A 22790-nucleotide genomic window follows, 5' to 3' on the forward strand; every position below is an offset into this window, starting at 1 on the left:
GGGATAATGGAAATAAAAGTGTAACAGTGGATTACTCATGAGAGCTTTATGCAGGCATTCTCAGCTATTATTTTATATGAATTGTTATTGAGCAGTTAGTAAATAAGTTGCAAGTACCTCTCCAGTTGTTGACCTCCCATGAATCGAGGACTACAGAATTTGTAGTTTCTCAGCATTTACTTGTATGCTAACTATAGTTTGCAGAAGTCTCACCACCTTCTTCATTGAGGTGCAAAGTGTAGACCTATTGCCTTGGTGTTTAAAATATATGCTTTATGCCTGGTGGATATAGCCAAAGTTAAGTTAGACAAATTCTCCAGCACAAATTTTGTTTTCTAACTCGGCTAGATTAAGGTACATTTTGCAATTCACTTCTGTTTCTTATTTAATAAATAATCTTGCAACAAAATGCAACAACAGTCTGCTGTATTTTTTTACCCTTTAAATTTATTAAGCATGAAACATTTGATGTAAACTATCTGAACACCTGGCTAGTGTCTCCAAAAGGTTTGTGCTATCCTAGCACACCCAACAATATCCCATATACATCATCCATGTTAGGAAGATATTTCACAGCCTACAAGAAGAATACACGAGGGTAAAGCAGATGAAACATGTCTTACTATTTCAATCTGAGGCTTGAAAGCATGAACACAGAGTTAACACAGAATTACAAGGCCCAGAGTAACACTAGTGTTTGTTAATATGAGTGATTGATCATAGTATGGGTCAAAGCATGCATGGGACTAATGAGAATGAATGTTTAAGTAATGGCTTCATCTCTACTACTTCACTAACAAAAAGCCATTTTGATGCCTATAACACACGATCTTAACCAGTAACTTGGGTGGATTAACTTCTTGAAGAACCAATAACTGTCTATGCTGTCATAACAGTTCTTTAAGGATCTTAACCGAAAATGAGGCACTCATTTGATGACCAAAGGATGTGTGGAGCTGTCGAGAATAAATAAGGACATTTCATTCTGGCATAACGTCTTTAGGGACCAGACTGTAATTACAACACAGTCAGTGTAACATTTGACCTGGCCCTTAATGGGTTAAATGAACATCATTTTAGAAGACTAAAAAAACAGCCTGATCCTTTGTGGAAGTGATTGACAGCTGTAGATTTTCTATGCTCCATGATATTATTGGAAATCTGGATTTCGATCATGCACAGGATTGATTGTTAGGACGTTCTCGATTGTGAATGTCGATTGTGAATGTTTCTATAATAGAATATCTTTAGATTTGAATAGACTGGCTCAGAAACATTGGAGACATTTAATCACAGCAGCTGGAGAGCCAAAGTTTGCGATCTTGAGAATTATCACAAAGGACTTGGGCGTGCTATTGCACTCCAAACCCAGATTAACACTTATTCTGCAGTAAGTAGGTTTTAATTGATAGTGAGTTTTACATTCTTCTAGTATTGTCAGTGTCTGTAAAGACTTTTACATATCTCATTGTGGTTGATTTAAAGTAGATTTCAGAATTTTATATACAGTCAAATTTCTAATCCTTATTTTAATAGTTGTTATCAGAGACTTCATATGTTTACCATCTGTCAGCCCACAACACATCATCTGAAGTTGAGGCCATATGTAAAAAAAGAATCGATGTGTAAGTAAAAATTGATGGATTTCAGAGCAAACTTGTTTTTGCCTCTGATTATCCTCATTTTATCAAATCAGATATTTATGGGATGCATCAATACATTTACTTGTCATTGTCATATACATTCTGTACAAACTGCTATCTCAGATAACAATTTAACATGTAAGTATGCTGTGGTGAGTCTTCTTTTTGTTGAGGAGGATGTGGTTGTAAAAAAGGGACACCTAAAGCTACCCAACATTGTCTCAGTTGGCTGTCTCCAGGGATCATACCCACTGCTCACTATTTGCGCATTGTCTCAGCATGTTTTTGGGACTAATTCCAGTATATCTACTTCTCTTCTTTTGTCAAACTGTCACATGGAGCTTCAGTGTTTGCAGTTTTTCTCTCTTTGACTTCTGCTAGCTCTCCCACAGGAATGCTTCCAACTTTAGCTGTTTGCAAGCCAAGCAAAGCAGGTGGTGAAATTACAGCTGCCGCAGAGGTAACGCTTCCACTTGTTGGGAGAGGGCCACTTGTAAGATAGGCTGTATATTGATTCCAAAAAGATAATGGGTTGACTCCAACCAACTGGGTGGGGATATCTTTGGACAGAAAGTCATGCAATTTCACAGGGCTTCCTGAAAATAGCGGACCAAGGTTATCCAGAGAGAGACGCCTTCCTCTTCTAGAGTTGTTAGTGCTCCATACATGTGTGCTCATGTGGACCTAAAAATGACAACGGATGTTATATTATTCACCTCTCAATTAAAAAAATGGGACTAGTCAGTGATGTGCACTTAAAGGGTACAATACATGCCTTTATATATATATATATATATATATATATATATTTATATATATAAAATTATTTAAATATATTTTTTATTAAATTTTTCTAGCACACACCAGATTAATAACGAGAGTAGATATTGCATAGACAATATTATAGTATTAATATAATATGAGTTTGGTGAAATTGCAATGGTTGGAAATAAACCAACATATTTTAAATAGCTTGTGAGAAGTGCATTGGGCAGAACACAAGACACAAGGTAGCATATATTTATTCTTTGAGCAGATTAATATTAGAATATTACCAGAAATGCCTCATCATATTTACACTGATCATTTAACTCCTATTTGTAAAAAAAATGTAAGTAAATAAATAAAAAGAATATGACTATTATAAATATTCAGAAATGAATTGCTTGATATTTGTAATAAATCTAAAGGTTTTTTTTTTAGCTTAGACTGTCAATTTTGTGCTAAGATATTACAACTACTGTCACATAGCTGGCATTTAAGATGATGGCTGCTTCACAAGAAGAGCCTAGGGTATTTTTCCTGCTCACTGCAACTTGGGTGGGTACCTACCTTCAGGTTCCCCCGTGTGGTGAACGCCCTTCCACACATATTGCAGGAAAAAGGCTTCTCTCCTGTATGTATCCTTTCATGAATCTGCAAGGCACTGGCCGAGGAGAACGTCTTCTTACATACTACGCACAGATGCTGCTTAGGGCTGCGTCTCAAAGGAGGGGAAAGGGATGAGGGTACCGCCAGCCGAGGAAACTGGACTAGTGCCAATGTCTGGGGTGGGCTTACCACTTCACTCTTCACTGAGTTCACCAGAAAGGTTTGGGCTGGAGGTGGCAAGTCTCCATTTGGGCATTTTGGGCTGCTGGTCAGCTGAGGAGGGAAGAAATGGCTCACCTGGTGTGCATGCAGAACATGCTTCTTCAGAATGGATGCCTCCAAAAAGCTTTGCTTGCAAACTAGGCAGTGGAACAGCCCATCTTTGGTGTGGTACTTGGTATGCTCTTCCAGTGATTCACTACTAGGAAGTCTGTCTGAACAAAGTGTGCATATGTGAGTTTCCTTCTGATGTGGACTTCCCACAGTTTTATTACATAGATTTAGTTCAGGATCATTTTCCTTTTCTGTGCTACTTTCATCCCCAGTGGTTTTCACATTTGTGTTTTGGGGACTTATACTTGATTCAGGTTCTATTGCGCATTCAATATCTTTCATTGGTTGTTCATCAGTTATATAATTTGGAATAGTTTCTGAGACTGGCTTATTGTCAACAGTAAGTTCTGGTGATGTACTTGACTCTTTGGCTGCATATGGTGTGAGCTGAGGGGCAACAGAAGAAGTTATGCTATTTTCTTCATTTTTCTTGACAATAGCATTGGCCGCATCACCTTCTAAACTGGAGATTTCTGAATCAACTAGTGCTGTTTTATCATTTTCTGATTCACTACCAACCAAAGATTCTTCATCTGTACTAATTTCATCTGAAAAATCTGGGATACTCTTATCCTCTATGCATTCACTTTTGCTTCCACCTATGTCCATAAGTTCACCATTTGGGATTTGCCCTCCTAAATGCATTTTTATGTGCTGCTGGAGAGTAACAGCATTTGTAAACTTCTTCTGACATATTGGACATGAATTCTGAGGCTTTGATGATAAACTAGACTTGTGACCCACAAAGTGGGCCTTTAAGTTGCCCTTTGTAGAAAATGCCCTCCCACATATTTTGCACTTGAATGGTCTTTCTCCACCATGTTGGTTATAATGAAGCCTGAGAGCCCGGGGACAGCTTAACACCCTTAAACAGATAACACATTGGTTAGGGACAGTTGCTTGCTTGTCAATTTTTTCTACAAGTTGTTGTAGCTTTGAGGTTTCTGAATATCCCAGTGGTTCAACTGTGTACGAAAAAGGAAATGCCCCTGTTTTAAAGTGGCTTGCTAATAGTGCCCAACTTGGAAGTGATGTAACTAACTTGCTGAGCTGCATTCTTCCACTGACACCGGATCCTACCATTTCTGACCTTTCTCCTGGAGGAGTATTTTCATCAGCCTTTGTCTTAGGAAAACCAATCGGACTCTTTAGTGTTGGAGTTCCATCTCCAGCTTTCATGAGTACCAACTTGCTAAGTGATGGAAGTCCCTGACTACTTGAACCAGAAAAAAGATTTAGACTTTCTGTGGTCATCACTGGTGGCAAAAGAGGCTTTTTGTCTAGCGTCTCTTCTTCTGCTTTCTCTGGAGGTACTGACATACCATAGGGAAGGCCTGTGTTTGACAGAACATAGTCTAGATGCTCAGGAACAGGATTTGGATTCATTTGAATATGAGGATACTTATCTCGATGTCGATGGAAGTGTACTTTTAGATTGCCTCTTGTGGTAAAACGATTTCCACAGATGTTGCATTTGTATGGTCTTTCACCAGTATGAGAACGTAGGTGAATTTGAAGGGCACTGTCACTTCCAAAAACCTTTGCACAGAAACGGCATTTATGTCTTCCTGATGACCTGTCCTGTTGGCTTTCACCACGTAATGGCTCACTGTTTTTTTGTTTAAGTAGGCTTGGGGCAGTCTCCAATACTCTTGCACCTAAAAATAATGCTCCTGGCAAAGTAGGTAAACCTGGAGGAAAAACTGAATGTGGGGATATCAGTTGACTGGTTGGTGAGCTTGGAAGAGATGCACTTACTGGAGAAAGCTTGTCACAGAATCCTCCAAACAACTTGTCTTTCACATTTGGAATATTTCTGCCACTAAATGGCTGTCCTACTGTGTTGTAAATATGAAGAAAAGGCTGCTTGGTGGTGTCTTCTCCAGGATAAGTCTTTGCTGTTTCTGGCACAGGCTGAGATTGTGTTGACGGACTGAAGATCGGAAGAGACTTGGCCCCAGGAGATCCATCAGATGAAGATGTTGTATGTGCCAATGGTGGCATGGAGAGAGAGCCAAGCATAAGCACCTGTTGACAGATCTGCTCAGTTATTTGCATTTGATGAATCTGCCGTTGCTGCAGAACTCTCAATTCTTCCAGTATCATTGGGATATTTATTGGGGCTGCAGTTGTTTGACCAGAAGGAAAAGCTTCCTGACTCACTGGAGCCATCCCAACCTTTGGCCCTGTCACACCTTCCACAATTAAGCCTCCACTGGGAATAAGGAAACGTTGTGATGGGCCTACCCCCTTTTTACCTATATCTTGTCTCATGGCACCCATAATTCCTGTATCTCTCTCAGCTTGTTGAATAGTGTCTGTTTTATTTCCAGTTGTCATAGTATTTGGAGTCACAGGTCGTGAAACAGATCCTTCACTAATAATTGTATGAAAGCCTTTCCCTGATTCTTCTTGGTTCTCTACTATGACCACAACATGGTTGTCCATGGAGCAAGATTCCTTATGCCTGGCAAAATCAGACGGCTCATCAAACTGCGCACAGCACTTCAGGCAAACTTGAGCATCTTCTCCTGCCGTGTCTCCTGCAGATACAAAGAAATGAACATATGAGTTACATATATACCCAGGACATACTTGAAAACGAGAGAATTCTCCATGTATCATTACTAGTAAAATATTTTATAATTAAATAAATATACATATATATATATATATATATATATATAAATAAAATGACGTCTAAGTAGTATGTATTGTATAAATAAATATGTGTAAGTTTTTATTAAATGGTTTCTCCAATCATTTTTCATTTATGATAGAATAATGCCCTATTGGCATTATTCTATCAGTCCCCCCTACAAAATCACTTAAAGACTGTTTTTAAAATAAAGTTACCTTAATTACCTTAATCCAGCATCAGGAGAATCTCCCAGTGCTATTCGGCGCAACCGCGTCATTTGGACCCTTGGATTGGACCATTTTACCAGCTCAGGGCGCATGCGCTCGCTCTGAGCCGAAGAAGAAATGGGGAGAGTAAGGGCGGGATTTTAAAAAAATTCAGAAGGTATTGGGAGGAGGGAAGACTTCCTTCACCGTGGGAGGGAGGAAGGGACACAAGGGTTTCTTAAAGACCTAATTTAAAGGTCAAAATGTTGCTGTTTGTAATATGCACTGATCTTCATTAAAACTGCCTTATTAGTCACCCATGAGTGACTGTACCATCTCTGTTATTTTACATGTGTACTGGGGTATGCCAGCCTCGGTCTGTTTTGCACCTTGTGTTTCTGACCAAGAAGTGTGTGGATTCCTTCTACTTTAAAAAGCTATAAATTAGGTATTTATTTTACATAACTTGTTGTTATGACAACAAGTTATGTTGTTGCTATGTTTACACGTAAAAAGTCAGCATGTGTAATTATATGCAGAAAGCTTATAAAAGATGTGAACAAATCAAAATTAGTTGTTTACAGACTTCCAAATGAGGAAAGTCGTTAGCTAATTTGAGTAATTTGAACAGTGAAGCATTAAAGTGGGTTTTTTTTTGACAGTGTTTGTTTTAAATTGATAACATATTCTATAGTGATGTACTATAATTTTTTAAGACAATTTGTAAATTAGCCTGTAATTATTTTAAAGACTTGGGGAAAGCACACAATTGTCAAATGAACACATAGAGTGATTCAAATAAACACATAGTTAAGCATCATGGGAAATGTAGTTCAGAAACATCTTGGGTGCTAAAACTTGTCACTGAAATAGGACATGCAAGAGTTTTAACATACATATCATAATATTAAAAAGAGTTAATCCAATGTAACTGGGCACCTCAATACCCCTCCTTCCCTCATATTTTTACTGTGAAGCCCCTCATTTCTATCTGCCCCCCTCCCCACAAAAACACACACTCTCTCTTCATTTAACAGGGCTTTCTTTGTATCCCAGCTTTTGTCAGGCATTAATACTCTGGAGAGAAAAGCCAGCTTCACAGCTCCTGGTAATTGATTTGTATTCACACAAGAGCCAAGCATTGATATGGTAATCCTTTCATGGTAACTGTCCCTTGTTCTGGCTAATTTACTCCTGGGTTCTTCGAGCTTAATTAAACTTGTTGAATTGGCTAGGGGTACACAGCCTGGGAAGAGAGGGTACTCCATACTAAGCTATCTGCTGTTTGGAATTTGCTTTTATCTTCTACAGGCCTGAATGTATACATCTGTATGACAGACTGGGTGAAACACGTACCTGTTATAGGTGTTTGAGACAATGAGCCAGGGGTGATCAAATGGTTGTCTCATGACTGGAAAGCAACTGGGAGTTGTAGTCCTATGATATCTGGGATTCTACCTTTTGTCCAGCTTTGCAATAAGCTGCAAAGGATGATCAGCTGGCTATTTGTCATGCAAGCGTTCCTATCTTTTATAATCAATGTTCGAGGCAATTCCTTTCTATGCTTAGGGGTCAGGCAGAGAGCATATTCGTAATTCTATAATAGTAACCATACCAGAAATGCAATGTCCTGGATTTGTTTTCAACGTGTGCTATTGCATATGAAAGGGGGAACATAAGAATTGAAAGAGCGTTCCCCTGTATATTAAAAACATGGAAATCTAATGGGAAATAGATCATCTCTTTGTAGACGTGTACATGACTGACAGACGCATACAAACTTCTATTGTGTACAGTGGCAGAATAAGGGAGCCCCTGCCTTGTGTGAGTCATACTGACACGTTACTTTTCTGACTGACATTGCTTCTAATTCTTTTATTGAATTAACACAGGGACAGGATGACAGAAAAAGGTGCCAGTCAATGTATACAACTCAGTTGTACAACATCACTTCTTAAACCAAGCATCATACTGGAGAAGGTTATCACTTGCCAGTGACACTAGTCACCAAAACAACTTTAGCTGAAAGGAACTCTATAGTCACCTAAATTACTTTAGCTAAATCAAGCAGTTTTAGTGTATAGATCATTCCCATGCAATTTCACTGCTCAATTCACTGTCATTTAGGAGTTAAATCACTTTATTTCTGTTTATGCAGCCCTAGCCACACCTCCCCTGGCTATGATTGACAGAGCCTGCATGAAAACAAAACTGGTTTCACTTTCAAACAGATGTAATTTACCTTAAATAATTGTATCTCAATCTCTAAATTTAACTTTAATCACATACAGGAGGCTCCTGCAGGGTCTAGCAAGCTGTTAACATAGCAGGGGATAAGAAAATCTTAATTAAGCAACACTTGCAATAAAGAAAGCCTAAATAGGGCTCTCTTTGCAGGAAGTGTTTATGGAAGGCTGTGCAAGTCACATGCAGGGAGGTGTGACTAGGGTTCATAAACAAAGGGATTTAACTCCTAAATGGCAGATGATTGAGCAGTGAGGCTGCAGGTGCATGTTCTATACACCAAAACTGCTTCATTAAGCTAAAGTTATTCAGGTGACTATAGTGTCCCTTTAATGAAGCAGTTTTTGTGTATAGATCATGCCTCTGAAGTTTCACTGCTGAATCCAAATTAGTCCATCCCGAATTAAAGTTAACCTTTCACTGCATAGAAAATACAGAAAATACATTCAGGGCCATCTTTAATAATGAATGGACCTTGGGCAAGCATTAGCTTGGCCCACCTGAACCCTGTCCCCCATCTACCGCTCACTGGCATGCAATCACACCCTACACCCCATTGCAGTGGTGGCACTAAAGTAGAGAGGACCCTGGTGCAAGAATTTTTTGTGCCTCTTATCGCAAGGGTGGCCAAAAGGTAAATCCCCATCTGTCGTGCAGCTCTAACAATGCTTTGACAGCTGGGTCTCTACATTTTCCCATGCTTATAGGGTTGTATTTAACACTGAGCAGTGTTTGTGTGTTTGAATGTAAGTATGTTTTTGTATGGAGTATGCTTGTGTGTATGTAGGAGTGTGTTTGCATGTGGTGTTGGTGTTTGAATGCAAGCATGCATTTATAAGTAGTTTTGATTTTTGAATGCAAGGGTGTGTTTACATGTAATTTGGGTGTTTAACACATAGGTGTATTTGTATGTGTTGTTGTCGTTTCATTGAAGGAGTGTGCTTGTATAAAGTGTTGAAGTTTGAATGCAGGATGTATTTGTGTGTCGTGTTAGTGTTTGAATGCTGAGATGCATGCACATATACACATATACTGCCCCATAAACACACACGCAGATACACACACATGCTGACACACACTGACACACATGCAGATACACAGATACACACACTGACTACATACAGATAGACACACAGATACACAATGACAGCAAACAGATACTCAGACACATATGCTGACATACATACTGACACACACAGACACATACACTAAGAGATACTGACACACACAGACACTCTGACACACATATACTGAAACACACATATACTGACTCACTCAGACACACACACTGACAGACATACTGACACACATACACATACACACACACAGACACATACACTGACACATACACTGACAGACATCCTGACACATACACTGACAGACACGTATACTGGCACACACACATATACTGACTCACTCAGACACACACACTGACAGACATACTGACACATATATTGACAGACATACTGAGATGCACTCTGACACACACAGACGCTGACAGACATACTGACACACATTGACAGACATACTGACACGCACTGAGAGACATACTGACACATACACTGACAGATACAGGCACATATACTGACACACACACTGACAAACATACTGACACACATTGACAGAAACACACACACAAACAGACAGACAGACTGACAGCCATATGGACACATACCTGACAGACACAAATACTGACAGACACACACTGACAGGCATACTGACACACATACTGACACATACACTGACAGACACATATACTGACCCACATGCTGACAGACATACTGACACACACACACCAACAGACAGACATCCTGACACAAACACACAGACAGACATACTGACACACATACACAGACATACTGACACAATCAGACAGACATGCTGATTCACACACATACATACTGACACAATCAAACATACAGACAGACATACTGATACACACACACAGACATACTGACACACACACATGCTCTATTTACACCGAGTCACCATCCAGGTTCTTACCTTTTTCATGAGGGTGGTTTCCCTGGGGTCCAGTAACAGGTTGAGGCAGTTGGGCATTAGGCTCTGGCACTCCCGGCCTGTACCCCTACTCTCTGCCTTCCCCTTCCCGCGCGCTCTGATTTCTCTGTGGGAGGAAGTGACCCGCGGCAGTCACTTCCTCCCAGCCAGCTGACGAAAAGAAAGGGGCCCAGTCGCACTGTTTAAGTGGCACAGCGCCCGACCGGGCCCCTGCTGACACTTGCCCATCGGGTGGCCCTTAGTGCATGGGCCACCCAGTGGGCCTCCTTGCTTTGTGTGCGAGCCACACCTCCGGGTCCATGGGGCTCAAATACATTGCGGGGCCTTGTTTGCCCCGCTTTAAAGACGGCCCTGAATACATTTAGAAAAATATATCACAAACATTAACTGAAAAAAAGTTGAAAAAGTTGATCTGGATTGGATCCATTCAAGATTTTGTGTCTCAGTAATACATTTAAGGTGTGTGTGTGTGCTTGATTCCCAGGGTCTTGATCAAAATAACCCCTATATTTACTGAACCAGGATAACTCTGTCCACAGTTTTATGTTTATAATTGTCCTTACTGTTCTTTATAGTATATGGTCTCATTAAGACCATGATTGATTAAACAAATTTCACTACCTACTCTCATTTTGCTTCTTATATTTATTAGGAATGTTCCTTAACCCTTTGGAAAGATTTACATATACTTGCATTTATTTCAGGGATGCCAGCTGAAGCCGTTGTACTCATCTCAGTAACATACCATAAAAAAAATGTCCCCGAATATGTAAAATGTCAGAAGAGCTGAAGGTTGATGCCATTCTTCATAATATCAGATTATAGAACTTGACTTTTTTTTTTGCTGATTTTTTTTTTCTATACAGGCTATATCTAAATTCATATTTTTACCCAAAATATCAATATTTTGGGTTCTAAAAAAGAAAAGTAAAGAATGGCTGTAAATCTAGTTACTCTGCTCCATCATTTGTTTGTTGTTTTTTTTTAATTTTTGGTCTACGTAATATTTGTACTTTACTCACACTGTATATTTACTGAAAATGTAAAGTGTCTGATAAAGACATTCACCTATGTGGATAAATTGAAGCCTAAATTGAGTTCCACATGCTGGAATAATGCCAGATGGTTTAAAAGAGTCCAGGAATATCTGGAAATGCTTCCACTCACAAATTGTGACTTAGCATTTCCTGTTTTTGTTTCGCTACCTCTCATTCAGAAATACAATAAGTATTCAGAGCAGGCAGAATAAACAAAAACTCAGCTCATCTGACAGTTTGTGTGTGAGTGATGGTATTCTTTCTTAAATACTATCTGTTACAAGCAAAATTCTCTAAAGTAAGATAGGTCATTAGTTTAGATGTTATGTCATTATGATGTAATTATTTTTCTTGATGTGTTGAAAGCTACAGACTTAGCAATATGTGATACTACCATAATAGCAGCCTTCAGGAGGAGCAATCCTGCTCAAAGAGGAAGCTAGCAAGTTGATACAGATGGCAAGTGTTATGCCTTTTGTACAAATGTGCATTACGAACACTACAGTGCCCTAATCACCATTTAGGTGACAGGCCTCCTCCCAGAGGGTTAAACATTAACTCCTCGAGAGTTAACTTGCCTTGTTTTCGATGCTGTGCTGCTATGTCTGCGTATGGCTGCGCCTCCGTGGTTGAGATCATCGAGCATTGGGAGGCAAGGGCGCATGTGTGGCCAAATGCCACGCTGCACCAATCAGATAGTATTCTCAGACCATCTGAATGAAATAACATAGTTTTACTCTGCAATTTTACAGAAGTGTCACTATGACAGTCACCGTAGGCAGGTTAACCCCTGAAATGAAAACACTGTCTTCCTGCAGAACAGCAGTGTTTTCACATTCAGGGCTAAAACGGGGAGGGGGTGGAGGGGAGAATGGTATTAAAACCACTTTATTGAGATGTAGTGATCTGGACGCCTATAGTGTTTCCTAAAGGAAAAGGAACCTTCCTTGGACAAAATTGTGCTTTAAGCCAGTTATCTGCAGCAGCGCAATTACAGCATAAGTATAAATTAGTTGAGATTACACTCAGGATAGATAGCCCCCTTAGACTCTATGTGTACCAAGGAAAAAAAGATGTTCATCACAGACTATAATCCACTGCTCATTCCAAATAGCACAAAATCTTTAAAAACCTTTTCAACATACAGTGTAAGGCACACACCCATAAACACATTCAGGTACACAAATAAACATTCATGTACACACATTGGGTCATACACATATTCATATGCACACTCAGAATTATACACACACATTTCATTTTTAAGTTCTATTCAGCTTCCCTTTAATTATCTTGACAAAAAGAGCTGGAGTGGAATCTCATCACTGGGGTACAGTTGGGTCAGTCTCTATGCACTGATTTCCAAGACCCATTTTTAATGCAGCTTTTCGCTACAAAATGTGGAAACTTCATGTATCACCTCAACAACTCTTTAAACTCACGTCATTAAAATTACAGAATTGGCCCAAAGCTCTGCTGAGTTTAGTAAAATAAACACATTTTTTTAGAAATAAATCCAAATGCAAAACCTGAAGTCAAGATAACCAACATGGCTATTTGTGAATCCGTTTTGCCATTATGAGTTAAAGGAACACTGTAGTCACCTAAATTACTTTAGCTAAATAAAGCAGTTTTAGTGTATAGATCATTCCCCTGCAATTTCACTGCTCAATTCATTGTCATTTAGGAGTTAAATCACTTTGTTTTTGTTTATGCAGCCCTAGCCACACCTCCCCTGGCTATGATTGACAGAGCCTGCAAGAAAAATAAACTGGTTTCACTTTCAAACAGATGTAATTTACCTTAAATAATTGTATCTCAATCTCTAAATTGAACTTTAATCACATACAGGAGGCTCTTGCAGGGTCTAGCAATCTATTAACATAGCAGGGGATAAGAAAATCTTAATTAAACAGAACTTGCAATAAAGAAATCCTAAATAGGGCTCTCTTTACAGGAAGTGTTTATGGAAGGCTGTGCAAGTCACATGCAGGGAGGTGTGACTAGGGTTCATAAACAAAGGGATTTAACTCCTAAATGGCAGAGGATTGAGCAGTGAGGCTGCAGGGGCATGTTCTATACACCAAAACTGCTTCATTAAGCTAAAGTTGTTCAGGTGACTATAGTGTCCCTTTAATGCAAGAAAATTTGGAGTTACCTAATAACCTTGTTTGACTTAATGGTTTCTAGAAACGTGAACTTTTTGCAAATGTGTTTTTTTGCTTTGCATTACATTTGGCTGGACCCTAGTTATCAGTAATGCTGCAGAGTTTAAGTGGGCAGATTAAATAAACTCTCGCAAGTTTAATAAAAATAACTGTCATGCAATTTATCCAATTTTAATATTGAGAAAAAAATCATATTGCGCTTGGTAAAATGCTGCAAAATATGTGTATATACATAAGTTATTTATATGTACTATCACACTTGTGTGATAATGCTGAACATATCCTTTGGGAGACAGTGAATACATCTCCTTGCATGCGCTGTTACAGCTATCTTGGATGACGCACGTAAGTATCACTTGTGTTATGTTAGTGCTACTAGACAAGCCTTAAAATGACTCACCTGAAAGCCATGGCATACTCACAAGGTGTCAATTTCTAATCACAATTGCTAGTGGTGAGGGACACTTTGAGCCCTGATGCAGAATAGGTCCCTTGGGAGACACTTCCTGAATGACTAGTTGTTGTTATTGCCCAACTAACTGCTGACATGGCTATATTGAACTTTTACCTGTGAGATTCTACAGCTTGGGTACTATCCATATTTTTCTCACTGGCATGAAAGAATACTTTTACAAGAATATTCAAGGTGAAGACTGCCAGATTTCTAGCTGATGCTAAAGTATATCTTGAAACTTCGATTTTTAAAACATCCAGTGTTTAATGTGTGAGCATTGTTTCTACCATCTATGAAAAGGATACAGTAAAGTGGTTCTGTCACTTCTGAGTATTTCATGAAGATATGCTTGTCACCGGTGTTGGAATTTCAATGGAATTCCGACGTAATTAAAAATGATCATAAGACAAAGGAGAGACTTCTTTGTCTTAAGTTAAAGTCTTAAGCTTACAAAACTTGACAACAGGCAGCTCTTCCACCGTCAGGGTTTGTCAAACTTGACACCCTGGGGGGAAAAGGCTTCCTTTTACACATCGCTAGTTCTATGGAGAAAAAAGAAAAAAGATAGTGGCAAAGTATACAGAGAACCCTGAATGAGACAGGGTTAATTTAAACTAACTATGACCTGACCATTTTGAGGTTTTTGTTGTTCTCTGGTGCAAAGATTTTCTTGACATATGTACTAACTCTAGCAGGCTGTAGTGCCTAGATGAGGCCTTTTCTATTATGTGTGTAAGTTATGAAGAAAGGTTTCTTCAGTATAAAATTCTTAATTATAGGACTGCCAACAAACTCACACACACGCACAGGGACCGAGGGACCTCCAACAATGTTGTTCTCACTCTATATCCCTCAGTGTATGTATGTCACATACACAAACACAAAGGAGATTGTGGAAATGTTTTATTTAGAAGTTGCATACTCACAAGAGAGGCTTTGTTGTATGATCCATGTTGCACACATAACAATGTTTGGTTATCCGAATGTTTATAAAACACCCATGAACTGCATACACACACACACGTACATGCACATGCTGGAAACTTACATATGCACAATAGAATATTTCAAACAGTGTAACAGTAGTGCACACACATGGGTTCAAGAAATGTCTATGTGTATGTATGTCAAGACGCAGTCATGAATAAGCGTCAGTAGCCTGTCTCCTGTATCTTTGTGACATGAATAATCCAAGTGAGCCAGTTTCCCCTGTGTGTTAAAGACACTTCCACAGTCCTTATTGATTCCTTCCCCCTCTACCCTGGCTCTGCTATTGCTTCCCCCTCCTCTCCCCTCAATATTTTTCTATTCAGACCCTGGGAAAGAAATTTTGCAGCTGGCTGAACTAAGGTTGTGAGTCACAAAAGCCCCCTCTCATCACTGTGACAATGCAAAGAAAGTGTCCCAACCCAATGAGCTGAGAATGGAGTCAGCCCCCCTCAATTCCCATCCTTAGTGCTGTTTCTGACTCTGCGATGCAGCAAGCCTTCTACTCATCCACTCTGTGTGTGGCCCTGCCTTCCTTATTATGTATGTGACAACATATTCCATAGCGCTGTACAATGAGTAAATGCCAAATCAAGTGCTTTTGTGCACCTTTAAATTATATTGACATTTTATCATTTATAAATTTCAAAGAGTATACAGTCTCCTTTTTGGCATCACAGTGCCACAACATCATCCTAATGTATTATTTAAAGACATAGGATTGTTCATAGTTTTCTGAAATGCAGGTCTCTGTAAAATACTAAATGTACCTGAATTTGAGTCCAATTTATAGAAAAAAAAAGAGAGAGAACTTTTTAAATTATCTGTAGGACTTTTGACATATTTTGAGCTGAAGGTTAAAGTCAAGTACTTGTCAAGGTCATGTAGATTTGCCACAGTATGATGGGGTGCAGAAAATCGGGGCACACGTCTATTTATTGCCATTAGTGTGCTACATTTCTGGAACTTGCAAAACACATTGTTCAGTTGCCAACTTTACATCATGCAAATTAGTGGACTCAGTACATCTGACAGATTCAAAGTCCTATGATATTTTTTAATACAAATAAGGATTCATGTATATTACTTCTTTAGAACATTATATTTTTTACTTTTTGGAGTGCCTTATAAAATATATGAACCTCCCTAATGTATTTACTGTATCCTTTTTAGAAAAAAAATATTTTAGAAAACTGGGGGGGGGGGGGGGGGGGGGGGGAGGGTGGGGGGGGGGGGGGAAGAGGAGGGGAGGGGCGAGCTTTTCATACTTAACATTGTGTTGCCTTGTAGTAAATTATATTTCAGTTATTACATGTCTAAGTGTTTTAAGTGAGTTTGAAGTACATATATTATAGTATATATACTATAGTATATATAGTAGGGGTCACTTCACTAAATAGCGTAGTTGTGCCACTTTAAAATTGTGATTAAGTGTGAGGCGCACATAAAGTGTCAAGCAGCCTGTGTTTACCTTCTGCCAAAACACACAAAGTTATTCACTTAAGTGAGGGTTGTTGGGAATTCACAGTGAATTTCAAATTTAAGGCCAAAAAAGTCCACAATTTAGCTAAAACTAAAGCATTAGATTAAGAAAAATTGTACTGCACGTTGATGTTCACACACCCCTTTTTTAAAAAAAAAAAACAGCAGAGTTGGACTATACCTTTGTACAGCCAGGTCAGCAAGGAAATGCTTACTAAAAAGAGACAATTAGAAACAACGATCCATGACAATAGACAAGCCAATAAAATAATTATAAAAATATTTCTCAGAACCGGCAGCATATATATCAAAGTAACGCTCACATCAAGGGATTGTTGGTCACTAAACACAGAGTCCCAGAGAGTTTGATAAAATCTCATAGTGAATTTTAAATATAACAATTCAGCTAAAACTAAAGCATTAGATTAAGAAAAATTGGAGTGCACATTGATGTTCATACACAACTTTTTCTTAAAATAGCAGAGTTAGTTAATACCTTTACCTTGACTAAATCCAAGATTTTATCAAACTCTCCAGGACAAAATCCCTTGATGGGATCGCTACTTTGATATATATGCTACTGGTTTTTAGAAATATTTCAGAAATGATTCTGTTGGCTTGTCTATTGTCATGGATCATTGTTTCTAATTGTTTCACTCTTTAGTGAGTATTTCCTTTGCTGACCTGACTGCTTCCCATGACTGCATTTCTTCCTTATTTTACATCTTTGAAAAACAAACAAACAATTACTTTACTCTCTGTAACTATTAAAAATATAAATGCATTACAAATATTCTCATGTCTTCATATAAGCACGCAACATGCTTTGAGACATTAAACTTACAGAGATTTTTTACTTAAATGTGAACTGTTAAAAAAGTTAATTTTACATTGGCCGCAACAACTGAATTTAAGACAGCTGACTTTATACCAACTCCAGCTAGTTCAGTCTAAAACTGGCCTCACTCTGAATTCCTGGTGATGCACAGTCTAATTTTTATTCCTATACTATTTCATCACATTCATAAACATTTTTTAAGCGAATGCTATTTTTTTTTTTTTACTGATGTGTGAATAACCTCTAAAAGATATAAAGATATACCGTAATTAAAAGCTTGAAGATGCAACACAAATAATAACCACAGTCAAATATGGAAGATATTAGTTGTGTGTTTTTGTTTGCTATAACACATTATGTAAACCCTACTAGATCATTTATTTTGCCAACAAGATCCACACAGAATATGTTTGTTGGACAGCCTTTAAATAATGTATTGATTAGTTGAGCTTAGATGAAAACGGCAATGCTGCAAATGTATGTATGGTTGTATTTCCAAGTTTTGTATAACACATTTTTTTAAATTATTCTTTCTAAGAATTTAGAAGGTGATTGTCATATTCTAAGTCAGGAACACACAACCTGCCCCTTCAGTATCAAAATACTGCATAGTGTCTGCAATGAGATATCTTATTATATTGTATTGTCTTGTTGCCAAAGTGACTATACACTATTCATGATTCAAGTTGACCTGACACAGATAAAAGTAGGATAGTTAACTTAATCCCGCTACATTTAAAACTAGGTTTTTAAAGAAACTTTATTTTGATCCACATTTTCCAGAAAGGTAGAAGGATAGATTGTCCAAGTAATTAACCTTTATAGTATTTCTACGCTAGAGATGTTTTATCTGAGCAATCCAACCTAATGCGAAGTAGTCTGGGAAAAGAATAATAATATGGGAATTCATGGTTACTAAAAATGGATATTACTAGATTATATGGTTATGTGGAGTTTATGGGTGCCAGAAGGAAAATGGTTTGATTTTATTGGATACTGTATGTATGAGTGATGGGAGTTGTGTGATGTCAGTTGCATTGTAGTGGAGCTGACAGTATGTGTGAAGGGGTGTATACATTGTAATGCATGTAGGTGTTAGAAGTTACATATGCACATTGATGCTGTGTATGTCATGAGTGTAGTATGTATAATGAAAGCTTTATGCATGGTAGGATGTGTATATGTGTGATATTTTCTGATGGCTGCTATAGGTGCATGGGTGTTCTTATGTGATAGGTATATATAGTTATATATAAAGTTATATGTATTTGTGAGTTGTATTTTGTGGTTTCTGTGTCTGGTGTGTTATCTGTATGTTTTTGCTAAGTATCAAAGTTGTGTAAATATATATATATACAATAAATATATCTAAATGCATTAAGGGAGAGTTATAGCTCATTTTAATGATGGACATATATAGAAGATGGGGTTTATTTAGCAAATGGTAAATGAGTGTGAATTCAAAATTGAATTGCAAAATCAGACTAAAATAGCCAAGTTGTGACTCATTTCTAGTCAGCAATTTTGGCCTGAATTTAGCACTTCGGTTTGTGATAATCTGCGGCTTATTACAAATAACAGCACAATACAACTCTAAAACCCAGATTTCAGGGAACATAAAACTGCTTAAAATACAGTAGGAAACCTCTGGATCATTGCCAGTAACAATGAAAACATCTGCTTTTCTTTTTCTTTATTCTTTCATTTCAAACTGCTCATTATCAGATGAGCAAACACTTTTATCCCAGCTACTGCAGTCAACAATCCCCATTGTGGCCACTCTGGAATTCCTGAATGGGCATGATGGGCTTTGCAGTGCAACAGTGACTAAAGAGACAGGTTTCCTATTTTCCTTTTTCTTCACTAATCTTGAATTTAAATGTAAGTTGGAATGAAATGATAAATGAGCATTTTCTGTATTCCAAACACGTTTTTAAAAAATAACATTGGCTGCTAGAACTTTTATACTACTAAGTCACATATGACTTCATTATCTTATCATAACAACAGTAAAAAGGTACAGCAATACACCTCTGCAATATATGACAAAAGACTAAATGCAGAAATAGGATCCAGGGACCAGAGTTGGAAGGTTCCCTTTGATACAAGCCGAACAATAAGTATTCACTCATTTTATAAACTACAAGACCTGTAACTGAGAGACTGTGAACTTTTTTTCTTGCCTCCCCCCCCCCCCCACCCCTCCTCGCCCCCTCCTGTGGACTATTAAGACTTTCCCTCTCTTATCAACATCTGGATCAGGGTGGCTAAAAGGTAGCTACCCAGCTGTTGTAGAACCACAACTCCCATGATGCTTTGCCAATCCTCCACTGAATAGTTCAAAAGTTTTGTCCAGCTAGCCCTTACACATACAAACTTGGCTCAAGTGTCTGTCCTTACCATTTTCGGAAGATGTTGAGTTGTCACAGTCAGAGATGAGCTGCTGAGGTTTTCTCTGCTTCCTGCGTGACATCTTTAGCTCAGTCACTTATTCCTTTGGATGGGAACTTGGGTGAACGCTCCAATGAGCAGATGTGGAAACTGACCTTTACCTGAGTTTTAATAAGTTAGTTACCTGAAGCCTCTGCCCTTTTTCCTTTTCCTTGCTTAAACGTAGTTGGTGTTTTTAGCAGCTGTCTTGGTTCCTTAAATAACATTTTTTTAAATAACCTGAACACTCATATATCTATGTTTCCTGCACTCCCTGCTTCCACAAAATGTATTGGTAACTTTCTTTGTCTGCTACTAGTATTTAATCTCTGCATGTGTTTGCTTTATCTCCAGTTCTTGTCCCAAAATGAGGCACATCGCTGATGATCAGCTCCTAAATGGACCCACCTACTTTTTCTAACTCCCACTTATTGTGACAAATAAGAGAAGAATCCCATGAAAATGACTGATGATTGCCAATTGTGAATGGGTTCTTAACTCCCTCCCCCTCCCCCTTCCATTTAACAACAAAAGGGGAATTTAACTTATATGGCTTTAGGTGCAACATGTACCACTGCTATTGTTTCATTTGTTTATTTATTTTCAGTGCAGAGATCTTTATAATGTTGTTTTCTCAAATGGTGATGTTGATAATGATTCTGTTATTTCTGATGGCGTATATTTAGAAAGCAGTGGTTTGGAATAGGGAATTATAATCATGAATAACCTGACTACCTGTGATGCACCAAAATAAAGTTTAAAGTTTAAGTCATTCCTCAAATTGAACCCAACCCCCAACATTGTTCTTGGTGTGGTTGTACCGTTAAGAAGTATGCTTTCAAACCTTGGGACTTTTCTACTTTCCAGCTAAAGTTATTTATTACATTGGAAATTGTGAAAAATGAAAAAAAAAAAAAGCACATTTAAAATTTTAGCTAAAAATAATTAAATTAGAAAATGTTCCAACTCAGCTATTTCCCAAATTCGTATTATAAACTAATTGTCTGGGTATACTGAATTAACTTCAGAGTGTGGATTATGCATTGGAAGATTCTGTGGCCTACATTTGAATTCTTTAATTACATTGTATATGCCTTCATATTACAGAGGCAATTTTTATTTTACATAAGCTTTTTTATGTTACATAAGCATTTTTTTCTGCGATCAGAATAAGCAGATTTAAATGTTTAATCAATGTTCATTAGCATTTCTTAAAAGAAAAGAGAACTTACCTCCAGCTACTCCCTTACAGTGAGTGCATATTGAGGACAACTGGCCAAGGTGTGCGCACAGTGTCGTTTCATTTCCTGGTGTGACTGGGTTAGGATTAGATTCATGTGGCACCATGTCAGACATCAAGGTTGGATCGGAGGTAGAAACTAATTATGATTTCTCTCATCAAAGCCATAACATACAGTGAAATTAATCAGAATACAATATATGTAATGATTATTACATTAGCATTAGTTATTTTTTAAAATATGACTGTTCTTTTAAAGTGGATTGTATATTTCATTGTAGGGTGCCAAAAATCAAGCATTATGTTACAAGATGTACCTGAAGTTCCACTAATCTTTGAAAATAACTTTTTCGTATTAAGTTATTTTTACTCATCAACTATAATATAACAAAATTGACAGGAAATGTGCTCTGATGACACCAGTGGGCCACTTAGCAGATTTAGGATACTCTGTGTGGACTAAATACAAAAAGGGCAATACTCACTGCAGGATCAATGAGAGACAGCAGCTGAATGATCCCCTCTATGTGCTGTATTTTTAAGCTCACATGTCTTTGACAGGGGAATAAATGTCCCATGTTATAAAATTATAGACCATTTCTTGTAATGTAAAATGTCATAACTGTGTGAATCTGGATACAATTACTCTTGTTTCTCTTTAAAAGTGTCCTCTGTGGCAGAGAAACTTTAGCCCGTTCAAAGCATGGCCCATTTTATCTACAGTTTAAAAGTTTATATCCATAAATAAAATGTTGTCAAAGAACGCATTAGCATTTTAAAAATTAACAAGACCCCTGTCTCCAAAAACAATAGGTTTTGTAAAGCTGAGGCACTGATTCAGTATTAAATTTGTATTCTGAGTCTTCGCAAGTAAAGTTTGCTATTCTTCTTGCTCCCTCCATGTCTCGCTTTGATCCCCTCTCTCATTCAGCATGTCATGAAGTTCTTCCACTAAACAAAAACTCTGTGGGGGACAGCTCAGGGCGGGGGTAGCAAAAAGAGAAAGGGGGGGGGGGGAGAGAAGGTGGGAGGAGGTAGAAATTGGAAGAGTAGTCAGCAAGAGTGTCTGTATAGCCACACAGCAGATGTCCTTGGGCTTGTGTAATTTGTGTGGATTGTTGCATACACTGCCTCGACAGGATACTGGAGATATGTGTTCAACCAATTTGTAGTGCCCCAGGAAATCTTGTGACCTTAACCATTTCCATGCTGGAGTGGGCATCACTGAGTCATAGATTGTCATCCAGACATCTCAGAAAATTGGGGTCCGCTGAAACAAAACTTTTAGAGGACAAGTCAACAGGGATCAACGATGAATATTTAGGTGGCATATAGGACTGAATAATGGTTTGCCATAATAGAAAATAAAAGTTAGTGTACAGTCCTGGCAAAATTTTTATAGTAATACTCAGAGAAACAGCATTCCAGATAGAATTGGATAGTTGTATATGTCTGTATGCATGTTTTTTACAGATTTGGATTTATAAACTAAGTATTCTTCCACAACATGTAATAAATTAAGTTTTAGCTGAATTTAGGTGGTTATCGTACCCAGTTCACCAAGAGAAGACAGGGATAGATTATATGTATTGCTGCTTAGAAAATCTCAAAAAATCTTAGAATATAGCATCTTTTATCAGAATGCAAATTAGGTGAATTTTGCAAAGAATGGCTTAATGTGTAGACAGCGTTTC

The 22790-nt window shown here is 38.0% G+C and overlaps 1 protein-coding gene across 2 annotated transcripts; it reads right to left on the reverse strand.

Moving 5' to 3' along the window:
* Positions 1-445: 445 nt before the first annotated feature.
* SALL2 (spalt like transcription factor 2) lies at positions 446-20204 on the reverse strand. 2 transcript variants are annotated; one of them, XM_063454848.1, is made up of 3 exons: positions 19827-20204; positions 3312-5890; positions 446-2327 (listed from the first exon to the last, which is right to left on the reverse strand). In XM_063454848.1, exons 1-3 carry the CDS (start codon positions 19897-19899, stop codon positions 1950-1952), a joined length of 3030 nt encoding a protein of 1009 aa, XP_063310918.1. In that variant the 5' UTR covers positions 19900-20204; the 3' UTR covers positions 446-1949. The 2 variants fall into 2 exon arrangements, with proteins under 2 accessions (XP_063310918.1, XP_063310916.1); XM_063454846.1 differs by having other exon boundaries at positions 2976-5890.
* Positions 20205-22790: the final 2586 nt, after the last annotated feature.

The sequence above is a fragment of the Pelobates fuscus genome, chromosome 5 (genome assembly GCF_036172605.1).
Source record: "Pelobates fuscus isolate aPelFus1 chromosome 5, aPelFus1.pri, whole genome shotgun sequence".
NCBI classification, from domain to species: domain Eukaryota; kingdom Metazoa; phylum Chordata; class Amphibia; order Anura; family Pelobatidae; genus Pelobates; species Pelobates fuscus.